The 20,036-nt window shown below is 52.0% G+C and overlaps 1 protein-coding gene across 1 annotated transcript in view; it reads left to right on the top strand.

The window, feature by feature from the left end:
• Positions 1–20,036, top strand: part of FGD1 (FYVE, RhoGEF and PH domain containing 1) — a 52,843-nt gene that overhangs the window by 10,535 nt on the left and 22,272 nt on the right. Inside the window, exon 2 of the mRNA XM_055003570.1 lies at positions 18,707–18,880. Coding sequence (XP_054859545.1) covers positions 18,707–18,880 — 174 coding nt within the window. The remainder of the gene's footprint in view (positions 1–18,706; positions 18,881–20,036) is intronic.

Here is a 20,036-nt window from a genome sequence, read left to right as displayed (position 1 = left end):
CCTGGCCTAAAACCAAACTGAAAAGGGTCCAAAGCCCCAGACTTGTCCAAGAAGCTTGGAGTTGGTCAGCTCCTGCTCTCTCAGCCACGTTGCTCAGAAAAGGTGGGTTCGAGATTGGGCACATCATTTTTGTCTGCAGACGGTTTTTCCAGTAGTGGGTGGATGACCGCCTCTTTGAGAGGCTGAGGGAAGGTGCCTTGGGTTAGGGACATAGAAGGTGGATGGCCGTGTCTGGGGAGGCCCCTTCTTCTGGGGAACCCTTTGAAAGGCTGGGTGGGGAAAGGCCAGGGAGGAACGGCAAGACCATGCCCTCAAGCCCCGAGGGAGGGTGCAGCACTGGGGAGTGTGAGGGGCAGAAGTGCTGTAGGAACCCCCTCCTTCCTTCCCCATTTCTGAGGCCTGCTCCTTGCCCAAAGCTGGAGAAGGCGCCTCTGGGAGGGGGGAGGGCAGCAGCCCCAGACTCCAGCCCCAGTCCAAAGGAGCCCAACAACCTTGCTTACAGTTGTCGTGCAGAGGCTATATCCACTATGGATGGATCAACAAGCTGTGCATGTGTGCACACATACTTAGTCTGCCACAGAGGACGTACATGTATGCTGATTTAATTAATACGGACCGTTTCCATCCCAAAGCCCTTTGACCAGCATCTGATGCTTGCTTTCTGAATGGTTCGAGGATGGAATTCCCTCTCATCCCTTCAGCGTGTGCTTAGAAGCAGTGCCGAGAGTTCCACTCCATGCTTGTGTGGTGTGAACAGGGCCAGATTCGACTCCCAGTCGACAGAGGAGTGACGGGTGTTCTTTTATGTGGGTGGCACCCTGAAAGATGGGGCCTGAAGCAATCCCGGGCTGAGCCTGGGCACAGACTGAGCCCCGCCTACCTCAACCCACAACCAGAAAGCCACCATCTCTCCCCAGAGCTACTGTGCATAGACTTGGCTCCCCTTCACTCCCCTGGCCAGGCAGATTCTGGGCCCATAGAATTCCTCCCCGCCCCCTCGTATCCGTAGTCGCCACAACCGCCGCCTTACCTATCAGAGGTGGCGCTGAGGCAAGAAGGGCAGTGGATCCTACGAGGATGTTCCTTCTGCCCTGGCTGGCTGGCAAGGGGGCCTGAGGGGAAGGGCATTCCCTACCTGAATGGTGCCTGAAGGGAAAGCCAGCCAGGTTGGAGTCAGGCCTGGAGACAAGAAGGGACAGAGCTTTGCTATAGGATTCGTCAAGGAGCAGTTTTGCATCCAGGCAGGTGGGAGCCGTTCTGCCCCCAGCTGCGATGGCTCCAGTTTATGGTAAGGGATTAACAGGTCAAATAAGAAATCTTGCTTTGCTGGATCTCCTACCAAAGGACATGGTTGGCATGTTTGTTTTCAACCAGATTCCTTTGTATCTTCTCCCCCACCCCGCCCCGGGCAACCTGACGGCCTCATTTAGGTGGCTCCTGAACAGATTTTACACAAATCCTGCTTGACACGTGGCCTTGGGCGGGTAGGGAGACCCGTCGCCTTCTGAGATGCTTCTGCGCTTGGCTGGGAATTGTTTCGGGCTCCCTTTCCCTTCTTTGTGAGCCAAAGGCACTGTTACGCCTCTGATGTTCTTTAGGTGCCAGGCGACCTTGCAGCTTCGAATTCTGGTGTCCCTCTGTGGGGAACTCATTTCAGTCTTTAACCCCCAATGTTCCTTCTCCCTCCTCCATCTGTGTGTCCATTTGTGCTAACTGAGAATGGAGCTTGCTGTGCGATCACAGTACAAACACTCTCCTAGGCAGGCAGTCTCGGGATTTTCCTTGTGACCCTCGAGGACCCATGCTGGCCCCCTGGGGGCTTCTGAGTCCTTTTAGTACCTCCCCTCAAATGCTAGGCCTTTGGCGTATGCATAGCAAACTCTTACCCTTGCTTTGAAACTCATTGATCTGTTTGATTCTGTGCGGTTTGTGTTGCCACAAGGGGGCTGGGGGGCTGCTGAGTTGCGAAGGGGGATCCGAAAGCCCTGCAAACAGAGCCGCTGGCTGAGCGTGGTGGGGAGGGGAGGGCAGTGAGCGAGCCGAGACCCCCCACCGCCTGTTCCTTTCCATCCACCATGCAGATGGCATTAGCACTTTATGGGGCAGGCAGCCCATGGGGCATTGAGCTAGCTGAGGGAGGAAGGAGGGGGCTGCCATTTGCCCCTGGGATTAGCCGCTCCCATCGCCAGTGGTTAGATTGGCATGGGGGAAAGTACAGTGATTTCCCCCTTTCAAACTCTCATCCCCCCCCCCCCCAATAGTGCTTATCTTCCACCATAACACCAGTCAGAAGCAATGCACCTTCCACTTTGCATAGCCATAGAAGCTCAAAGAAAGTCTGGTCCCCTGTCACAAAGATTATAGATTTGGGGGTGGGGTGGGATGAGCCGGTGCAGCTGTGTGTACTTGCCATTCATTTCAGATGGAGGCGGCCCTTAAAACAAGAGGCATCTGGTCTGAATCTTGCCTAAAAGTCCTGGAAGCCTGTCCCTCCTCCCAGGTGGCGTGTGATTCCTCGGTGCTGGAGGGAAGAGGGCCCTTACCTTGTTCCAGGGTTCAGGGACTCCTGCCGTGGCCCAGGCTGGTCCGAGGCTCAGCCCCAGTGAACCCCGCCCTGTTCCTGCCAGCGTGCAAACGGAACGGCCCCGCAGGGTGGTGTGTCAGTGCAGGCAGGGCCCTGCCCACCGCGTTCACCAGCAGCATGGCCGAGTTAGGGTGGAACGAGGCGCCTTGGGACCGAGGAGGGAAGACCCTGTTGCCAATGGCTGGCAAAGGGGACAAGCCCCGTGCCGCGTACCCCGCAGGCCGTGCTGAAAGGCAAGCAACCAAGGAGAGGCACAGAAGTTTTGTTGAAGGGCTGTGAAAAAGATTTATAAATCAGGCATGAAGTGGAGAAAGTGGATCGAAGAAAGTTCTTTGACTCACCATCGTTTAGGGGAGGAGGTTGCTCATGAATCTTGGTGCTCCTTGGCTCCTCCCAAGTGGGTTTCTTTCGGAGCTGGATACTTAATGCTTAATTAGCAGGGTATAGCAAAATTGTGCATTGGATTTAATGACAACAGACACACACACATTCCAGTTTAGCTCTATAAAAATGCTTTACTACATAAGGATAAAAATAGGGTTACATTGTTAGAAAATAAGAAAATTGCTAGCTGACTGCATCTTGCTAAGGGAAATTAAACTTAAGACTGAGGACACTGAGACAAAGAGCAATAAAACTTCAGTATGTATCTTCACTTAATTCCCCCCCCCCCAAAACAGGTTGCCCAGTAGAGAATCCCAAGTCCATTAAGCGGGAATCCTTACTCCAGGCCTAAGTGGTTGCATGCAAATATGTTTACTAACTAAGTAACACAAACAGTTTAACTCTTTCGTGACTGAAACGTTTGCTAAATCCCAACAGTTGCTCCTATTGAGGGAGAGGAGCTGCGTGGTGGAGAACGGGGCCTCTGCATCCTTAGGTGGGGCAACCAAGAGTTTCCCAAGGAAAAGTGGCTTTCGTGGGGCCTTCTGTTCTCGTTCTTGAAGAGATTTTTGATGCATTTTAGTTCCAGAGTGTAAGATGGTTTTAGGGGGTTGTAGTGCCTTCACAATGGCTCCCTAAGGACAGTCCCCATTGTCTCAATTTACCCCTGGGCTCAGGATGGTGGCCAACCCATCTGTGAGAACGTACCAAGTGACGAGTGCGCAGAGGGCGACTGGAGCATGGATCATCTTGAATTCATGTCAAGTGATTTAAAGTGGAGATGGTAGCAAGCGCTGTGGGAGTGCGGAACCCTTCCCCTTTACCCAGCCACAGCGGCTCATTCGCCTGGCAAAAAATGCCCAGGGAGGTGCAGTGTGAGAAGAGGGGAAAAGATTCTGGCGATGTTGGTGTAGGAGTTCAGAGACCTCAGTGAGGTGTTCTTTGTTTCTCACTGGGAAATGAATCATCTTGGGGCCTGCCAAGAGGAGAAATACCTCCCCCCCCACCCCACCCCCCCGCAACGATGCGTCTGTATCTCAGGTTCCTCCACCTTAAAGGGGCAGGTAGGTTCCTGTTTGCGCAGTGTTGTTTGAAACTCTTTTTCCTGGCATTGCTAGGAACGGTCACTCAACAGGAAGAAAGTATTTTAAAGTCCTCAGGAGCTGCGAAAAGGGTAAGTGGGTTGCAAACCCTTTTGTACCGTGATCTACGGGCTGAGTGACACCTTGGCTTCTGCTCTTTGCTTGAGGGGGGGGGGAGAGGGGGGGAGAGACGGTCTGCCGTGCTCGGAGGCAGAAACAACTTTAATATGAGGGGGCAGATCGTGGCATCACTGAGGGTGGCAGAGTGAAGCCAGATAGGTGGGATCCAGGGGATTCAACCTGTGGTTCTCCATTGCAAGCCCCACCGAAGAGACTGGGAGCTGGGGAAGAACGGCAGTTAAATTTAGTGGTGTAGCAGACGTTCCTAGGAGATTGCATCCCATGCACGTGAAAGAAAACTGGGTGCTGCGGGGGTGGGGGGTGGGGTTGCCCAAAGCACCTCTGCTTAGCTTTGCGTGAAGGGTTTGGGATCCCAGTTCTGTCTCCTAGTTTTGTGCATGGTTTTGGGCTGGAGGCAGGATCCTAAACTTGCATTACTAAAAAAAAAAAAGGTCCAGCTCACCGCGTTTCATTCTCTCTCCGCCTTACCCTGAGGCTATTTCAATGCACTGCTGACTTGAGTTTAATAATGAGATTTGTCAGATAGCTGTGTAGAGCAAGTAAGAAAAAAATAGGATAATCATTGCTGAGAATTACAGTTCATAATCTTCTTAAATACAGACCTTTAAGCACTTGGATCCTTAAAACAATCTGCAGTTCCCTGCTGGTTGCACTTTGTGTTGCTCTAAATCTTGTTGCATTAACAATGGACCCTATGCACAAAGAACGTTGTTTTCTGGATTGGGGCCTAGAAGCGCATGAGCAGGTCCACTGTCGGTATAACATGCCTCTGTACGTTTGTGACAGAAACTAAAAACGTGTGTGCCGCCCACTCTCTTTGGCGGAGAATTAGTTGTGCTCCCATGACTCCAAGCAGAGCGCTGCATACTCTCTGGTTACGTTTGAAAGAGAGGGGCGCTTGCTCTGAGAGACCCTCTCCCCTTTAACCCCTGGACATTTGTGGGAAGGTTATGGTTACTCAGTGAAGGGAGGGGCCGTGACTCTGTAGCAGTGCGCCTGCTTTGGGTGCTGAAGGTCCCCAGTAGGTGATATGCACAGAAATCACTCTTTCAAGTCATTACCATGATTTGCTAGCATGGTAACACAAATCCGAGATGCTGGGGAATAGCAAAAACCTCTCCCCAGTCCTGATGCCTACCAACACTGCAGCACGAGCTCGTGGCTTTCTTTGATCCTGCTGATTTCCTGGGTCGCGGCATGTCTCCCTGCCAGTCGGATTCTTGCAAGGGAGGAGCACAGAACTCTCCCAGGAGACATCTGCAGGTAGCTGGCCTTCCCTCTTGCCTTCTCCCTTGTTGGGGGCGGAGCCTTTTTCTCTCTGCGAGTAGCAGCTGGGGGCGTCTTGTTCAGGGGCCTGTAGAATTGGATCCCTTGGTCCCATTCATTTGAAACTTGGGTTTTTTTAGTGGACAGGCAGCACTTCCCCCCAAAAGTCCCCTGTAGGAAATAATAGCGGACCTATGGGGCAGGGGGCGGGGGATGTGCAAAGGAAGCGTTTCGCACTTTGTGAAAAGAAAAAAAACATCAGACCACAAGAAGGGAGGATGTTTTCAGAGGAAAGATAAACATCAGGTAGGGAAATGAATGCAGAATGTTGTTGTTGTTTTTTTTTATGTTGGAGGCCAGCTAGAGCTCTCCCGCTGGGCTGCTGCTTGACTGCCATTTTAGGAATCAGTAGAGAGAAGTGTGGCCGCAAAGAGAGTCGTCTGCTTTGGGGGTCTGTAAAATCTAACCCCTTGAACCGTAGGGAGTCTTTAGAGGGAAGGGCAAATTTGGTGCCATTATCTTTATGAACAGCTGTCCCACATCCACTAATAGGTTCTCCATTGAAAATACCAGAACCTGAAAAACCACATGGATTTGAACCCCAAACCGGCAATATCTTACGTGAATATAAACAGAAAAGTCCAGTTCTTGGTTGCTATAGTCTAACAATAGTGATGTGTGGCAGCAGTTCCTGTCCCATTATTTGTGTGATCTTTTTGCCTCTTTGTGACTCTGGATATCAAAGGAAGGTCCAAAGAGTGTCTTAGATAATTCCTTACTTCTCTAATGAATTTCTGTGCATGCAGGCTCTTGGTTTTTTTCTCACTGGGGTGGGAAGGGGGGGGGGGCGCTACATGAACGGAGCATATTACAGTGGTGAGCCAGGATGTGTGTGTTTGAGTAGCTGCGGATGGGATTGTGTGTTGGAATTATCCTCCCAGTAAAATCAGCTGATTTTAAGCAGAATAGACCTGCGAGAGGGCCTTCACTTCCTTCGTTGACGTCACTCCTGGTGCGACAAGGAAAGCTCCGGAACATGTGGGAGCACTCTCTGGAGCTCCCGGGCCCATTCCCCGTGGATGCCCCCCCCCCCCACTGGCTGTGAGTGGTGGGGGGTAGAGGCTGGGAACGGGGGGCGGGATCCTCTGCCCCCACCAGGGGAGTGGCCGCCCTCCTCCTCAAAGCATCCAGAGGAAGGACATTTTCAGTGCTTCTCTTTAGAGGTTCTTGCTGTTCAGATGTTCTTAGTAGTTCACTCATATCTAAGTGGGGCTTAAGAGCAACCCCCCCCCCCAAATCACAGCCCCACTTTCTTCTCTCCTTGTTAATGGAACGCTGTTCTCCCTCTTTTGTTCTTGAATGACAGAGTCTTCTCCCATATCTTAGGGGTGCTGTTAGGGTGCATCTCTTGCCTTTCTTGGTCTGTGTAATATTTGATCCCTGGCCTTAAATGTCTTGTATCTAAACTGTTTCGTTTGTTCGTTTGTTTATGCTGTTTGCAGCCCCTGTTCCTCACTGAGACTCACAGTGGATTACACAGTGCAGGTCAACACACTCAACAGCCGGGACGTCCAATACACGTTCAATAATAGGTTAAGGATTGCACAAATTTGAAAACAATCAGAAATCCGATACAGAGCTGAAAACAAAACGTAAGCGAGCTGACATGACGTTACAAGGCGTGGAACCATGCAGTAGGAGCGTACTTGCAGCAACGCAGAGAATGTCCTGGGTCCCCATCCCCTTTCAGTGCTGCTCTGAACTATTTCCTTACAGCACAGTCTTATTGCCTGTGTAAAAAAGCCCTCCTGAATAATTCAGTTTTGCAAATTTTGTGGCATGCCAGGAGTGTGGGAGCTTTCCTGACCTCTTCAGGCAGGCCGTTCCATATGGTGGGGGCCACCACTGAGAATGTGCACGTACGGCAGCAGCCAATTTTGCCCGTGTGCACGTGCAGAGGGCCTTGTTCAGTTGCGCGGAGCTGCTGTGGTGGGGCATAGGAACAGAGGCAGTCCTGTACCCCTGAGGGACTATGAAGGGCTTGGAATGTGATAACCAAAACCTTGATTAAAAAAAAAATTACTTCATCTATACCCTGCCTTTCTCCCCTTTGGGGACGCACAGCAGCTTACACGGTTGTCCTCTCCTCCACTTGGTTCTCACGAGTCCGAGAGTGCGCATCCGGTCCAAGGACTCCCAGACAGCTTCAGTGGCAGAGCGGGGACTCCTGCTTGGGCCATCCAGATCCTAGTCTGTCACCACATTGGCTCACTGATTTGAGCTTGGCAACTGGTGGGAAGCCACGGGAGTGACTGCAGAACGGGAGTTGATTTTGAGGGAAGACCTGTGTAGAGTGTTACAGTCATCCAGTCTAGCACCGCGGTGTGTGTAATGAAAATCCCAAGCTGCAAAAATCATGAAAATAACTGTTTTTGGTGTCTGTACTTGTGACTGACTCTCGGGAATGGAAATGCCGGTCCAGGTTGCTTGGTAGTTACGGAAACTCCTCCCCCGAACATTCTGTGATATTTTTCGATTTCCAGGGCTTTCGAGTGCCACTTCGTCACAGCAGCGCGCAGGCACTTCTTGGTTATTGTGGGTTTCCTTTTTCTAATCCTCCCAGGCAACAGCCTGCATTTATTCTGTCCAATCAGAGAAATCAGCACAGAGCTGTAGCAGCCAATCACTGCAGCCTCAGGTGGGTATGGCGGGCAAAGCACACCTTGTTTTTCTGTTCTGGTTTCTCAGGCAACCAGGGGGATGTTTGTTTTGGGGGGACACCCAGGCATGCTGGAGAGTCCGCAGCTGAGTGGCAAATGGCAAGAACAGAGAACAGGTGCCCCCCATTTGGTGCAGAAAATAGAGCTTCAAATGTAATTGGACATTTTGCATCATCACGTGCAAGAACCACACGTGGCAACTTTTCTGCCTTCCTAAAGGGACTTCAGCTACAGGATACTACTAATTAACCATTTTATGGCCACTGTGACAGTACAAGAGGAAGGAAAAGGGTGACCTGGACCCCACTGAAAGCGGGGAGCAGAGCGTCCCTCGGGATCTCTGCCTTCCCAGCCAGCATCGCTTCCATCTGGTCTGGTTCAGTGTCACTGTGTTCACTTTCAGCCATTTGCCCACAGCTGCCAGCTAGTGGCTTGAGGCCTGTGCTGCCTGGCCAGGGGGCTGCTGTCGTCTGCTCTGGATTATTAGAATCATCCTTGAAGTGGGATGCTCGGCTTTGTGAGTGAGACAGAGAGAGAGACTCGGTGTTCAGTTGTGGCCCAAAGTCCCTTATGTGAAGTCTGTATGTGAGTGCCAGTTCCATTTTGTTGAGTAAAGGAGGGTCACTGTATAAGCAGAAGTTTTCTTTGGTAATGGTTTTCCATAGATGCCAGTAACTAATCCTAGTGTAGTATGAGCACATGTGCAGCATGTGGAAGCGAGCATTGTCACATGTCCCTTCTGTATGCGTGCTTCAGTGTCTTTATCCCAACTTGATGTTTCTGTAATTGCTGGAGTAGTTGCTCTCTGCCAAGCGTCCGGGAGACGTTCCACTGCCGCCTCCATAATGCCTCCCTCGCGCTCTTTTGAACAGGAGTGGCCACCACAGAATGGAAATGGATGGCAGGACCTCCCTGAACTGTGTTCTGGCTACTGGTTTAAACATCACAGGAAAGGTTTCCCTCCTAGCCACCAGGCAGGGCCTCCTAATCCCTAAGCAGGTGTCTGGGCAAGAGCTTGGAAACGGTGGCAGAACAGCCCTACTGGCGTGTGAGCACTGCCTCTTCTTGCCCTCCAGGGTAAACAAGTGGCTGTCGAAGTCTCTGCCTGGCATGTGCCACCCATGTGGTGCCCCCCAACCCCCAGAGGGGCTTTTGCTCCGTGTCTCTTGCACCCACTCCCACCACTTGGCTTTTGTGGGATCGAGGGCCAAGATGCCCCACTCCCCTGGGCAGGTTTGCTGTTCTGAGCCCTGCCTTTTGCCTCTCTCCGGTGACCCTGCACCTGGTTACCGCAGTGCTTACTGCACCACTGGGAATCAGCAGGTTGCCCACAGACCACCGTGGCACCTGTTTTAAAGAGCACAGTTGAGCTGTGGAAGTCTGTGTGGTGCAGAGAACAGCTACCAGCATTTAGGAATTAAAAAAGCATTTATTAAAAAAAAGAAGAAAATGTCCCCGTCCATACTTTTAGGCAACAAATGCAATTCCTCTGTCCCTCCAGCTGTTCTTGCTACCTTAGGTCTTCGGTTAAGTCAGGTGCTCTCTCTTAGAAAGCGCCGCCTTACAGAGAAGTCTTCACGCCTTCCACGGTCCAGGCCTTCAGCCTCCACGTGGCCGATGGCGCCGCCTGCAAGGGGCTTCTTCAGCTCCCAGCTCCGACCAGCCAAAGAGAGACTTCCTCCCTGGGCCAGGAGGATTTATTCTCTCCCGTTGACCAGCCCCTGGGCACGTCAAAGGGGCAGGTCAGAGAGGCTTTTCCTCTCTGGCATTTTAGTCCTACAAACCTTGTCCCCACCCCTCACATTCTGGTAAGCTTCGAGCAGAAAGCCTTCTGGCCTCTTCTGCATCACTAAAGCCCAACGCTACGTAGGGTAGGTGCCGCTTAGGATGCACCTGGCGTTCCCTCCCCCTTCCTCCCTGTTCTCAGCTAAGAGACACCTTCTTAAACGGGGTGGGGTGGTGGTTTTGATACCCTTCACACCTATAAATAAAAAAGCATTTCTCCGCAGAGACTCAACGGGCCTCCTGAGTGGGGCTGAAGTTCTTTCCCTGCACGTGGAAAACTAGCATGTCGGCAAGAAGGCCAGGCCTTTGCTTGGTGTTTTTAAACATTTGGGGGTTCATGCAGTTCCTCACCCCTCATGCTTAAGTGGGGCCACTCAGGAAAAGCTCTGCTACTTTTGCAGGTTACATGAGATGGCATGTGTGTGTGCAAAGTGCCATCAAGTCCCAGGGGACCCCTGCTGGGATTTCCAAGGCAGGAGAAGCTGTTGCCTGCCTCTGTGCGGTGCCCTCGGACTTCCTTGGTGGTCGCCTGTCCAAGTAACAACCAGAGCCGTCCCTACTTAGTTTCCAGGATTTAACTAGCCTGCACCAACCGGGTCAGGGCCTGGCCCTTTTAGGGTGACAAATTATTACATTTACTCACTGGTGCTGCAGAAAATTTAATGTTTTAAAATGAGTGTCTTCGGTTCTAAGGCAGTGATCTTTCCAAATGCGAGCCCTGCCTGTAACCCCAAGGCAGCAGTACGGGACCCAAAGAACTGCAAGCACGCTTACTTCATTTATACCCCTCCTTTCTCCCCAAGGGGGACCCAAAGCAGCAAGCCTCTCCGTTTTTATCTTCCCAACAACCCTGTGAGATAGATAGACTGTGTGACCAGGCCCAAAATCCACCTAGCCTCGGCAGAGTGAGGATTTGAACCCAGGCCTCCTAGGCCCTAGTCTGGCACTCTAACCACTGTACCACACAGGCTTGCATGTGGTTCACAGATCATCATAATGCTGGACTGGAAACCGGTCTCCGTGTGATAACCCTTCTACAAGTGGCAGAGAACTTATCAGGCCTTTTGGATTCTCACACTGGTTGTGGTCCATTTCACCACCTGTTCTATACCAGTGAAAATGCACTTAACGTGTTGATCTCTGGTTTTATTTATTGCTTGTTTAACCTAATTCTTCACTGTTCCCCCCCACCACCTCTATGTAGGGATCCCAGGTCCCCTGGTGGGAGTGGGGGAGCCCCTCTTCTCCATCCCGCCACCACTCACCTGGTTGGCAGGGGGGAAAGGTGGGGGAATAGCCCTCCTGGGCATGCTTCTGGGGTGGTGCGACAATGTGATGTCATTGTGTCACCCTAAGAGCTCATGCACACTTCGCAGTAGCCGATTTGGGCTGAATCGGGCCTGTTTGTGGCCCAAATTGGTCCACTGTGAAGCACGGGAGCGCTCCCAGGCCCTGCGCAACAGGGCTCCCAGGCTTCCCGGAAGTGACATTGCTTCCTGGAAGTGACATCATCACCCCACCCCCAGGAGCACGTGTGTTTTGCACCCATGCAAAGACATCACAAAAGGTAAATGCCGGGGCCCCCCTCCTTCCCACCAGGTGGGTAACGAAACCTGGCAACTTTATCTCTAGGAATTCTCGTCTTATTTTCTATAACTGTGTCACATGGATTCTGTCTACGGTCTTCAAAACAAATTGAACTTGGATTTAAAGTAGGGTTCGATAGAGTCATGGAGGAGAGATGGGTGGCTCGAGAGTGCCACCGCCAGAGGCCGTGAACCTCTGCATCCCAGTGCTGGGGGGGGGGGGTCGATGCCAGGGGAGGGTGTGGGCCTCTGTGCTCTCTTCTGTTGGCCCTGCAGGGCAACTAGTGGGCCACTTTGTGAAGCTGAATGCGGGGTTGTCAAGAGACATTCTCTTGCTTTCTCTTTACACAGTTTCTCCCTGGGATCCAACAATCCATTTCTTTTTCGGAATGTTTAGGAATTTGGAGTGTGTTTCTAATCAATTTTGTTTGATCTTTGAGAAATTTGAACAGAGGAGGGGGCAGGAAGGGAGGTTCTGAACAATTTCAGAATGTGGGCTAGGGCGCCCCTCCTGGGTGCTGGAGAGACAAGGTGGCTCCCTGGTTGGCCAGGCAGTCCAAAGTCATACACATGCGAGGCAGTCCAAGAGGAAGTCGACAATCACGGTCAGAGCACAGGTAAATCAGTCCAACAGAGAGGTAGGCAGGCCTACGAGGGTCCGAAAGCTAAGCCGAGGTCAGAAACCGTGAGTTCAGTCCAAGGAGGAGCGAGGTACAAGGCAGGGCCACGAGCTTCCAGGCACAAGGGAGCGGCGAGCTAGGTTGCTTCCAAACCGAGCCCTGCTGGGCGTCCTCCTTATATATTCAGTCCTGGTTGAGAGGGCCAGGGCCGGATGTTTCCTTCTTCCCCTGAGTGCTGCGCCTCGCTCTCCGAGATCATCTCCGCCCGGTGCCGCGCTTGCAGGCGCGCACTCCTTGTGTCTTTCCCACGCATCCTCCCTCACCCGGTCCCTCCATCTTGAGGCTGGCTCAGGTGGCTCAGGCCTGCCAGGTGCCAGTGTCTCCTCTGCCCTGCACACACCCTTGCCCCCAACGGCTTCTCCCGAGGACCCTGGCTGCGTTCCCTGCCGCCTCATTGCAAGCTCTCCTGGGGCCACGGCTGGATCCGGTGTTGGCTCATCTGGCCTCGGGGCCGGCTCCCCTGGCTCCTCGTCCTCTGAAGAGGACTCGCTGGCAGGCGGTAAGGTGATGGGCCGAGGCTGGCCCGTGACGTTGATTCTGTAGATGCTCAGAGGCCGCAACGTCTTCCTAACCCTTCCTACCTTTCTTCAAGAGCACCACCACAACTGCAAGGACTGAAGTGACAACGTGGCGCCTTGAGTTCTCTTTGAAGAGAGACAAAACGAGAACTCCTGCTCTTAGAAGAGGAAAAAGTGAATAAAAGGAACCAATGGCTATATCTAAAAAAGGAATTTCCTATCCCATCATTAACACAGGACTACACGGATCTCTAGTCTCATTTATTTAAAATATTCACATCCCACCTTTCCACAATGCCTGGGGCTGTTCTTACATCTTTAACTCTCGAGCCAGGAGGTCTGTTCATATAGACGCTTTGTGATTGCTTTTTCGGCCAGTAGCAAACTCTGATACTGATTCCTGTAAGCTAGTACCTAGGGGTGTTATATTGGGCCATGCCAAACATCTTGCTGAATTAAAAATAAAGAAAAATAAGAGTACGTCTCCCACTTTCTGGCAAATAGATTCATTATCTTAAACACAAAGCTAGTTACTTCATTAAAGAAGGAAATTAGACCGTGTGATAATTCAACACTAGCAGCCAGCAAGCGTGAAGGTTTCCTCATGGTGTCTGCAAACTTTTTTGAAACTTGTTTCCATGGATTCCTAGTCTGCCATGATTTCATTCTCCCCATCTAAAAAGCCCTGGTTTTATTCTTTTGTTGTGAGTAGGGTGTGGTGTGTGTGCCCTGGCTCCCACAGGAATAGTCTGAGCCCCTTCCCTGAATGTAGTTCTGCCAGAGATTACCATCCTAAGCAGAGTTATACCCATCTCAGTGCGGTGAAGTCAGTGGGTGTGGAATGGTTTAACTCTTCTGCCTAGGAATGAACTGTTAAGTTTCCAGCCTGCTTATGCAGGGTGCGCTCGGGCAGAGCCTCCGGCCGCGCCTGCACTTACCTGGGGCCATGACTGCCCCGGGCAGAGGTGGTGTAGGGTGTGCAGAGGATGGATTGGCTGCCACAGGAGCACGAGCAGATTGGTCCCTGTGGCAGTTGGCATCCTGTGCTCCACCAAGCTGCTTGGGCAAGGATGGGCATTGCAGGGGAGAACAAGTTTTCCCTGTACAGTGGGCGCCTAAGGGCTACATCGCCGTCTTTCGCGGCACAACTTTCCGCTGCTGAGGGGGGCGTTCCTGAGCCTGGAGTGGCTGAGGAAGCTGACTGCCTCACGCTCTGCGCCCTGGACCCCCCCCCCCCCGGGTGCTGGCGCAGGGTCATACCGCACTTACGCCCATGCCCAGCTGCCATGGCTAGATGCCAGTGGGGGTGTGTGGTGAAGTGGTGCCGCAGCTGGGCACCCACGTAAGGGGGGTTATGTTGGCATAAGTCTGGCTTATGCTAGCATGACCCTTAGTCTGTTCCCCGAGCGCTCCCCCCCCCACCCTTAGGATTGAACTGTAATTGTGCTTAATTACATTTCAGAGCGTGGTTTTGGGTCCTGGATTCGGGTATCCCGACATACTAAGTAGCCTGCGTTCAGGAGATCATGCTAACCATAGCTAGTTGGATAAAACCGTGATTTATAACAAGAACACGCTGTGTCACGCTTTGTCTAATCTCCTTGTCATGTCGTCTTTAAGGCTGTTAGATCAATATATACGTATTGTGTCTTTTCCTGCTCTTTACTGTTGCGTTTCACACACCAGGTGGCTGGTTTTGCTTTCCTCCCAGTCTGGGGCCACCTTGCCAATGTTCTGTTCATTTTGGCTGAGCCAAAGTCCGCACGCCTGCCTCCCCCTCCTCTTGCATCCTCCCGCCTGGGAACGCTGACTCCCTAGAGGGCACAGGAGAACCTTTCCCGAGGGGGAACCGCTGTTTGCATGTAGCCGCATGGTTAGCTGGCTCACAGGCAAGAGACAAGGACGTCTGCCCGCCCGTTGAATGTGTCTGTCAAGCAATGGTTTGGATCCACCCTGAGCCTGTGCGGGGGGAACTGGCATGTGGGCTGGGGCTGCGGTACCCGAAGGATGGCCCCTGTCTGTGCACGTGCGTGTGTGCGCGTGAGTGCACATATTCCATTCTCTCTAATCATCCAAGGAGGCTGTGATGCAGAATCCCAGGAGGATGACCGCCTTCTTCCTCATCTGTCTGGAACGTCCTGCTTCTGGAAGTATTTTGCCCCCCCCCCCCCACTGCAGACTTCCATACGTCAAATAAATTTGGTCTGTATGTGGGGGGGGGGGGGGGCGTGGTTCCTGGTTTTTTGCTTGGTTTTGAACAGCGTGGAATAGATCTTATTGTTTTAAATGCATTTTAATTGTATTGTTAGATTGATACTTGGATTTTATTGTGAGTGCTTTGGACACTTGTTTAAAAAAAGGTGTAAAAAAGCAGCTGATAGCTGGTCTAAAATTTAAACACTTGCATGTACTCCCCCCTCCCTCCCTGCGCCTCGTGAGCCGTGGGAGGGAGGCCTGGCCCTTCTTCAAGTGTGCCCACGGGCGTGCGAGTGGCCTCGGCCTCAGCAGAAGGACCCGGCGGGCAGCTCTGAAGGCTCCCTCTCGTGGGGCGATCCCCCTGGGAGTCTCCTTGCTCCTGGGCAGGAAGCCCCAGCCCTGGCCAGCAAGGCTCCTAAGGATGCCCAGGGGCCACGAGAGGTATGAGGGCCACGGGCCCGACTGTCTCCACCCTTGCTTTAAGCCTGCCTTTAGCCACGTGTCTCTCACTGCCTGGAAGTTTCCTTCTTGCAGATGAAGCTGCTAACGGTTCCGTGTTTCATCTGGACAGACAGACTCGGGATGCGTCTGCGTGGGGGCTGCCCCGTAACAGCTGTGCCAGGCAGGGCTCCCTGGGTCTCGGCCTCCCTGGCAGGCATGGACTGTGCATGCTCGCAGGCTGGGGGGGGGTGTCACACACCCCTCCCTAGCAAGCCTCATCCAGGTAGGCGGGCCACCTGTGAGGGGGGCGGGGGCTGGTGCAAATGACTGAGATGGAGCCGCCGACTCCCCGGTGCCTTCTTTCTTGTCAGTGCGCCCATGCCCCTCCCCAAGCCGGGAGTCAGGAGTCAGATAACCTGCAATGAAACTTGGGTGGTAGTTTTTAGATGGACATCCCCAACTAAGCTCTCCTTCCCAGAGTGCAAAGTACTCCCCAGTTTTCTCCGAGTTCCCCCTGTGCACTCTTGCCTCGCCACCGTGGGTACCCTTTCCCGCCTTGTGCTCCCAAGTCCCCGCTGCAGGGGGCTGCCAGGCAGATTTTCCAGCCACCCCCCTACTTACTAGGTTCATGGGCACCCTGGCCGGAAGTTATGTCGGGTGCCCAGGGAGCTGGTTGGGAGAGGGGCTCGGCTGTCAGAGGCTAGCACCTGCCACAACTGGCACGGACGCGGGGAGGTGGAGGCTCCCGTGAACTGACGGTTTTCACTGACCTGCTCCTAGCGCTGGGAAAGGGGTCTCTGTGGTTTGTTTATATGTAGTCTGCCTTTCTCACTGAGACTCAAGACTCAGCTTCTTAGAGATATGATGATTGTTGTTCGATGGACAGGAACGCTGGAAGGGAAAGGAGTGAGTGGGGGGTGGGGGGTGGGGGGGGCTCTCCTAATAGAAGAACTCCTGCAGGCTCAAGCCGTCACCATTCCAGGGAGATGGACATGTGGATCTAAGAAGCCAGTGAGGATGAACAGAGAGCTTCGTGATGAGCTAAGGAAGAAAAAGCGAGATGTTCAAGAAATGGAGGGAAGAAAATGCAGCTCTAGTGGAGTATCTGGGGGTAGCTAGGCACTGTAGGACAGCCATCAGGGAGGCAAAAGCTCAGAATAGCTGAGCCCGGCCAGGGGAGCTTGCCCCAACAAAAAGACGTTCTTCAGATACATGAGAGGAGCAAATGGAAGGTAAGGGGGTGATAGCCCCATTGCTGGGTGAAAATGGAGAAACTCTAACAAAGGGCAGAGAGAAGGCAGAAAGGCTCAATGCCTATTTTGCCTCAGTTTCCTCCCTGAAGGTGACAGCTTGTCCCCCTAGAGATGGTCGTGGGCAAGGCATGGCTTCGGGGCTGCTGGCTGACATGGGCAGAGAAGTTGTGGAGAAGCACCCTGCTGTGCTGGACGTGTGTACAGATCCCCCGGGCCTGATGGGCGGCACCTGTGGGTGCTTCAGGAACTCTCAGAAGAGCTTGCAGACCCTTTGTTGATCATCTTCCAGGCCTCTTGGAGGACAGGTGATATGCTGGAAGACTGGAGGGAGGCAAATGTTATCTCAATCTTCAAGAAAGGGGAAAAGGATGATTCGGGGAACGACAGGCCAGTCAGCCTGACTTCTGTCCCGACTTCAGACCTTTGTTTCAGATCCTGGCTTGACGTCTCTAAGTGGCCATAGTTAGTGCTTTGGCCAATGCTGAGATGATCACATAAACCGGTTAAAGTAAACCACAGTTTTGTGTGACGCCTAGGAATATCTAGTCCTCGGTGGCATTGGGGAGAATATAGAAGACGCAGCCTTTTCTGCTGGACTCATCCCGCCGTTCTACAGCAGATCAACATGGCTACTCCTCCTAAATCTCAGCCTTTTCTATTCTTTCTCTTCCCTCCTCCCCACACTCTCATCTATTTATAGAAGTGAGCCCGTTTCTCCCAACACATCGTCTCTGGCACTAAGCTACTGGGAACAGCTGCCTCTGATTCTCTAAACCAGGGGGGGTCTCAGATCTGGCCATTAGAACTCCTCCTCAGTCAAGAAAGCAGTTGCTGTTATAACAGCTCATGTCTTTGAGTCATGGCGCGTTGGCTGGAAAGCGATCCCTTAACTTCTGGGGTCTGGAGTAAGCAAGTGAAACGATGCAATCGCAGGAGAGTCTAGAACGGCACGTGGCGGGGTGCGGGGGGGCCATTCACAGTTGCCGTTTCATCATCCAGTGAGGACCTTCTTGTGCGTTCTTATAGGCATGCCTCAAGCTTGATTTGATCTAAGGCCCACTTACTTGTCTTTGTGACCATCCATGGTATCCATAAAACTCTCCTCCAGCACCACATTTCAAATAAATCAACTTTTCTTCATTTTCTCTCTGTCTTCATTGTCCAACTTTCACATCCATACAAAATAATGGGGAATACCATAGTATGAATTGATCTTGCTCTTGGTCCCAAACAACACATCCTTTATCCGTAAGGATCTTTTCTAGTTTCTCCTTGATTGCCCTTTGTACGTCTCAACCACCTTCTGATTTCTTGATTGCGGCGTTTGTTCATTTTTATTGTTGTTTGTTTATACCTGCCTTTCTCACTGAGATCCAAGGTGTGGATTACCTACTGCAATATAACCAATAGCTAGGACATTCACAGGGCAAAAATGCAACAAGCGCAGCAGTTTGACCGTCAATGAAAACAGTTACAATAGGGCATGGTTGCCACAGATTTGAAAAACTGAATTTCAGGTTTATGTAATTAACATGACATCTTTAGCAACTTAAAAGTACCCAGTGGGACTTGGCAGCCCGGGTCATGCAGTCACCGTAGACAACAAAAGTAGTGACAACCAGGCACTGACCACCAGAGGCGGCCGCGTTAAAAATCCCTCATGGATAATTCTGGTTTGTATAACTTGCAGAATTTCAACAGGGTGGAAACTGGTAGGTCTAGGTTGGCTCTGTAGTATGGCTGGGCTAGGAAGTTGATTCCGGTCCTGGGAGAAAAGCTATATTGTGTCCGGTTTTATAATCAGCTGAGTTGTCTGTTCTGCAGAATATAGTTTTATAATCAGAATTCCTTTCAAATCTAAAAAGAGTAAAAGCAAAAAACTTGCGATCTCTACGCCTAAAATTAGCTGGGGCTGTTCGAATCTTTTCTGTTCGGTGCCTCCCAGCCCCCTTCCGGGCTGCATCCACACACCACTGGGTATTCTCGTCGCCCCACAGTAATCATTAGCAACTGGACTGGAAGGCTTTGCTTAGTTGAATGGTCTCCTTTCTCCTTTTGTCTTCCTTTCAGGACCTGCTCAGACCCCTCGGCTCCTGGTCAAAAGCCTCTCGTTGGAGCCCAGTCCAGAACCCCGCTTTCTAGAGGTCCCCCAGCGGCTCATCTCCGATCCAGGACCTGATAGCAGTGAAGCAGAAGCAGCTAAATTCCGGCTTCTGAAACGACCCTCCGGACCAAAACCTCAAGGTACAAGCTGGTTTCTGTATGTTCGTTAGGACTTGCCCGTGCGGGCTTTTTATGGAACTTGGCAGGAACAATGGTCTGGGAGCATTATTTATATAACAAAATAATAATGTGAAAATTGAATTTTAAAAAATGTTGATAGATGCGTTTACGGAGATATGTTTATGGAGTTCCCACCATCACGGGCAAGTTTTGGCCCGCAGTAGCCAAAACCTTTACATGGAAACAGTGGTTTTGGGAAGTGATTTCAACGAAGTGAGGGGGCGTATTCTGAGGGCAGAGCTAGGGATGACTTCTGGCAGGTGTCAGCTGAGACCATTTTTAAATTATTTGTAGTTTCGTAAGACAGAGCTGTGAGGCTCTGTCCAGCATGGCCTTGTCTCCTCACTCCAGTGTTCCAGTTGGGGGAGAGAGGGATAACAACAACAACAACAACAACATTATCATTATCCCCACAACAAAACACCTTGTGAGGTGGGTGGGGCTGAGAGAGCTCTGAGAGAGCCGTGACTAGCCCAAGGTCACCCAGCTGGCTTCAAGCGGAGGAGTGGGGAATCAAACCCGTTTCTCAAGATTAGAGTCCCGCGCTCTTAACCTCTACGCCAAATTGGCTCTCCAGTTGTCCCTCAGCCTTCTGTCTGGCTGCGAGAGGAGGAAGAAGATGGTAGTGGGCTGCATGGACTTGCCTGTCAGGTCCCCATCTTTCCCCCGCAAAAGGAGGCGATGGCAGGAGGTGCTCACACTCCTCGAATGCACGGCAGCCACCACACTGCCACCTGGCGCATGCGAGGAGGGGGGAGCTGGGTGAACAGGCAGTGGTGGCAGCAGGAGAAAGGCGGCAACCCTGCCAGCAAATCCACACCGCTCTGCCACCCAAACAAACAGGACACCCGGAGATCTGTAAACGGGCCTCTCTAGTGTTTTTAAAAGGAAACCGGCCTGGTCCTGTGCATCCCGTTAATGATATTGGCACTGCGTGGTGTGAAGGGGACAGGCAAAGAGAGGGCACCTGCCTTTCCCCTCCCTTCCAGAAATAAGAACAGCATGGGGTAGTAGATTTGGAAACTGTGCCTGAAAAACTGTGCAAAGTTGTTAAACCCCCTCCCTGCCAGGTGCAATAGTTCTCTGGAACGAGGGCTCTGAGTGGCTGCTCTTACCC

Source organism: Eublepharis macularius, chromosome 19 (assembly GCF_028583425.1).
Source record: "Eublepharis macularius isolate TG4126 chromosome 19, MPM_Emac_v1.0, whole genome shotgun sequence".
NCBI classification, from domain to species: Eukaryota; Metazoa; Chordata; class Lepidosauria; order Squamata; family Eublepharidae; genus Eublepharis; species Eublepharis macularius.
Note: the sequence above shows the minus strand (reverse complement) of the source record. Positions and strands in the feature narration are given on the sequence as shown.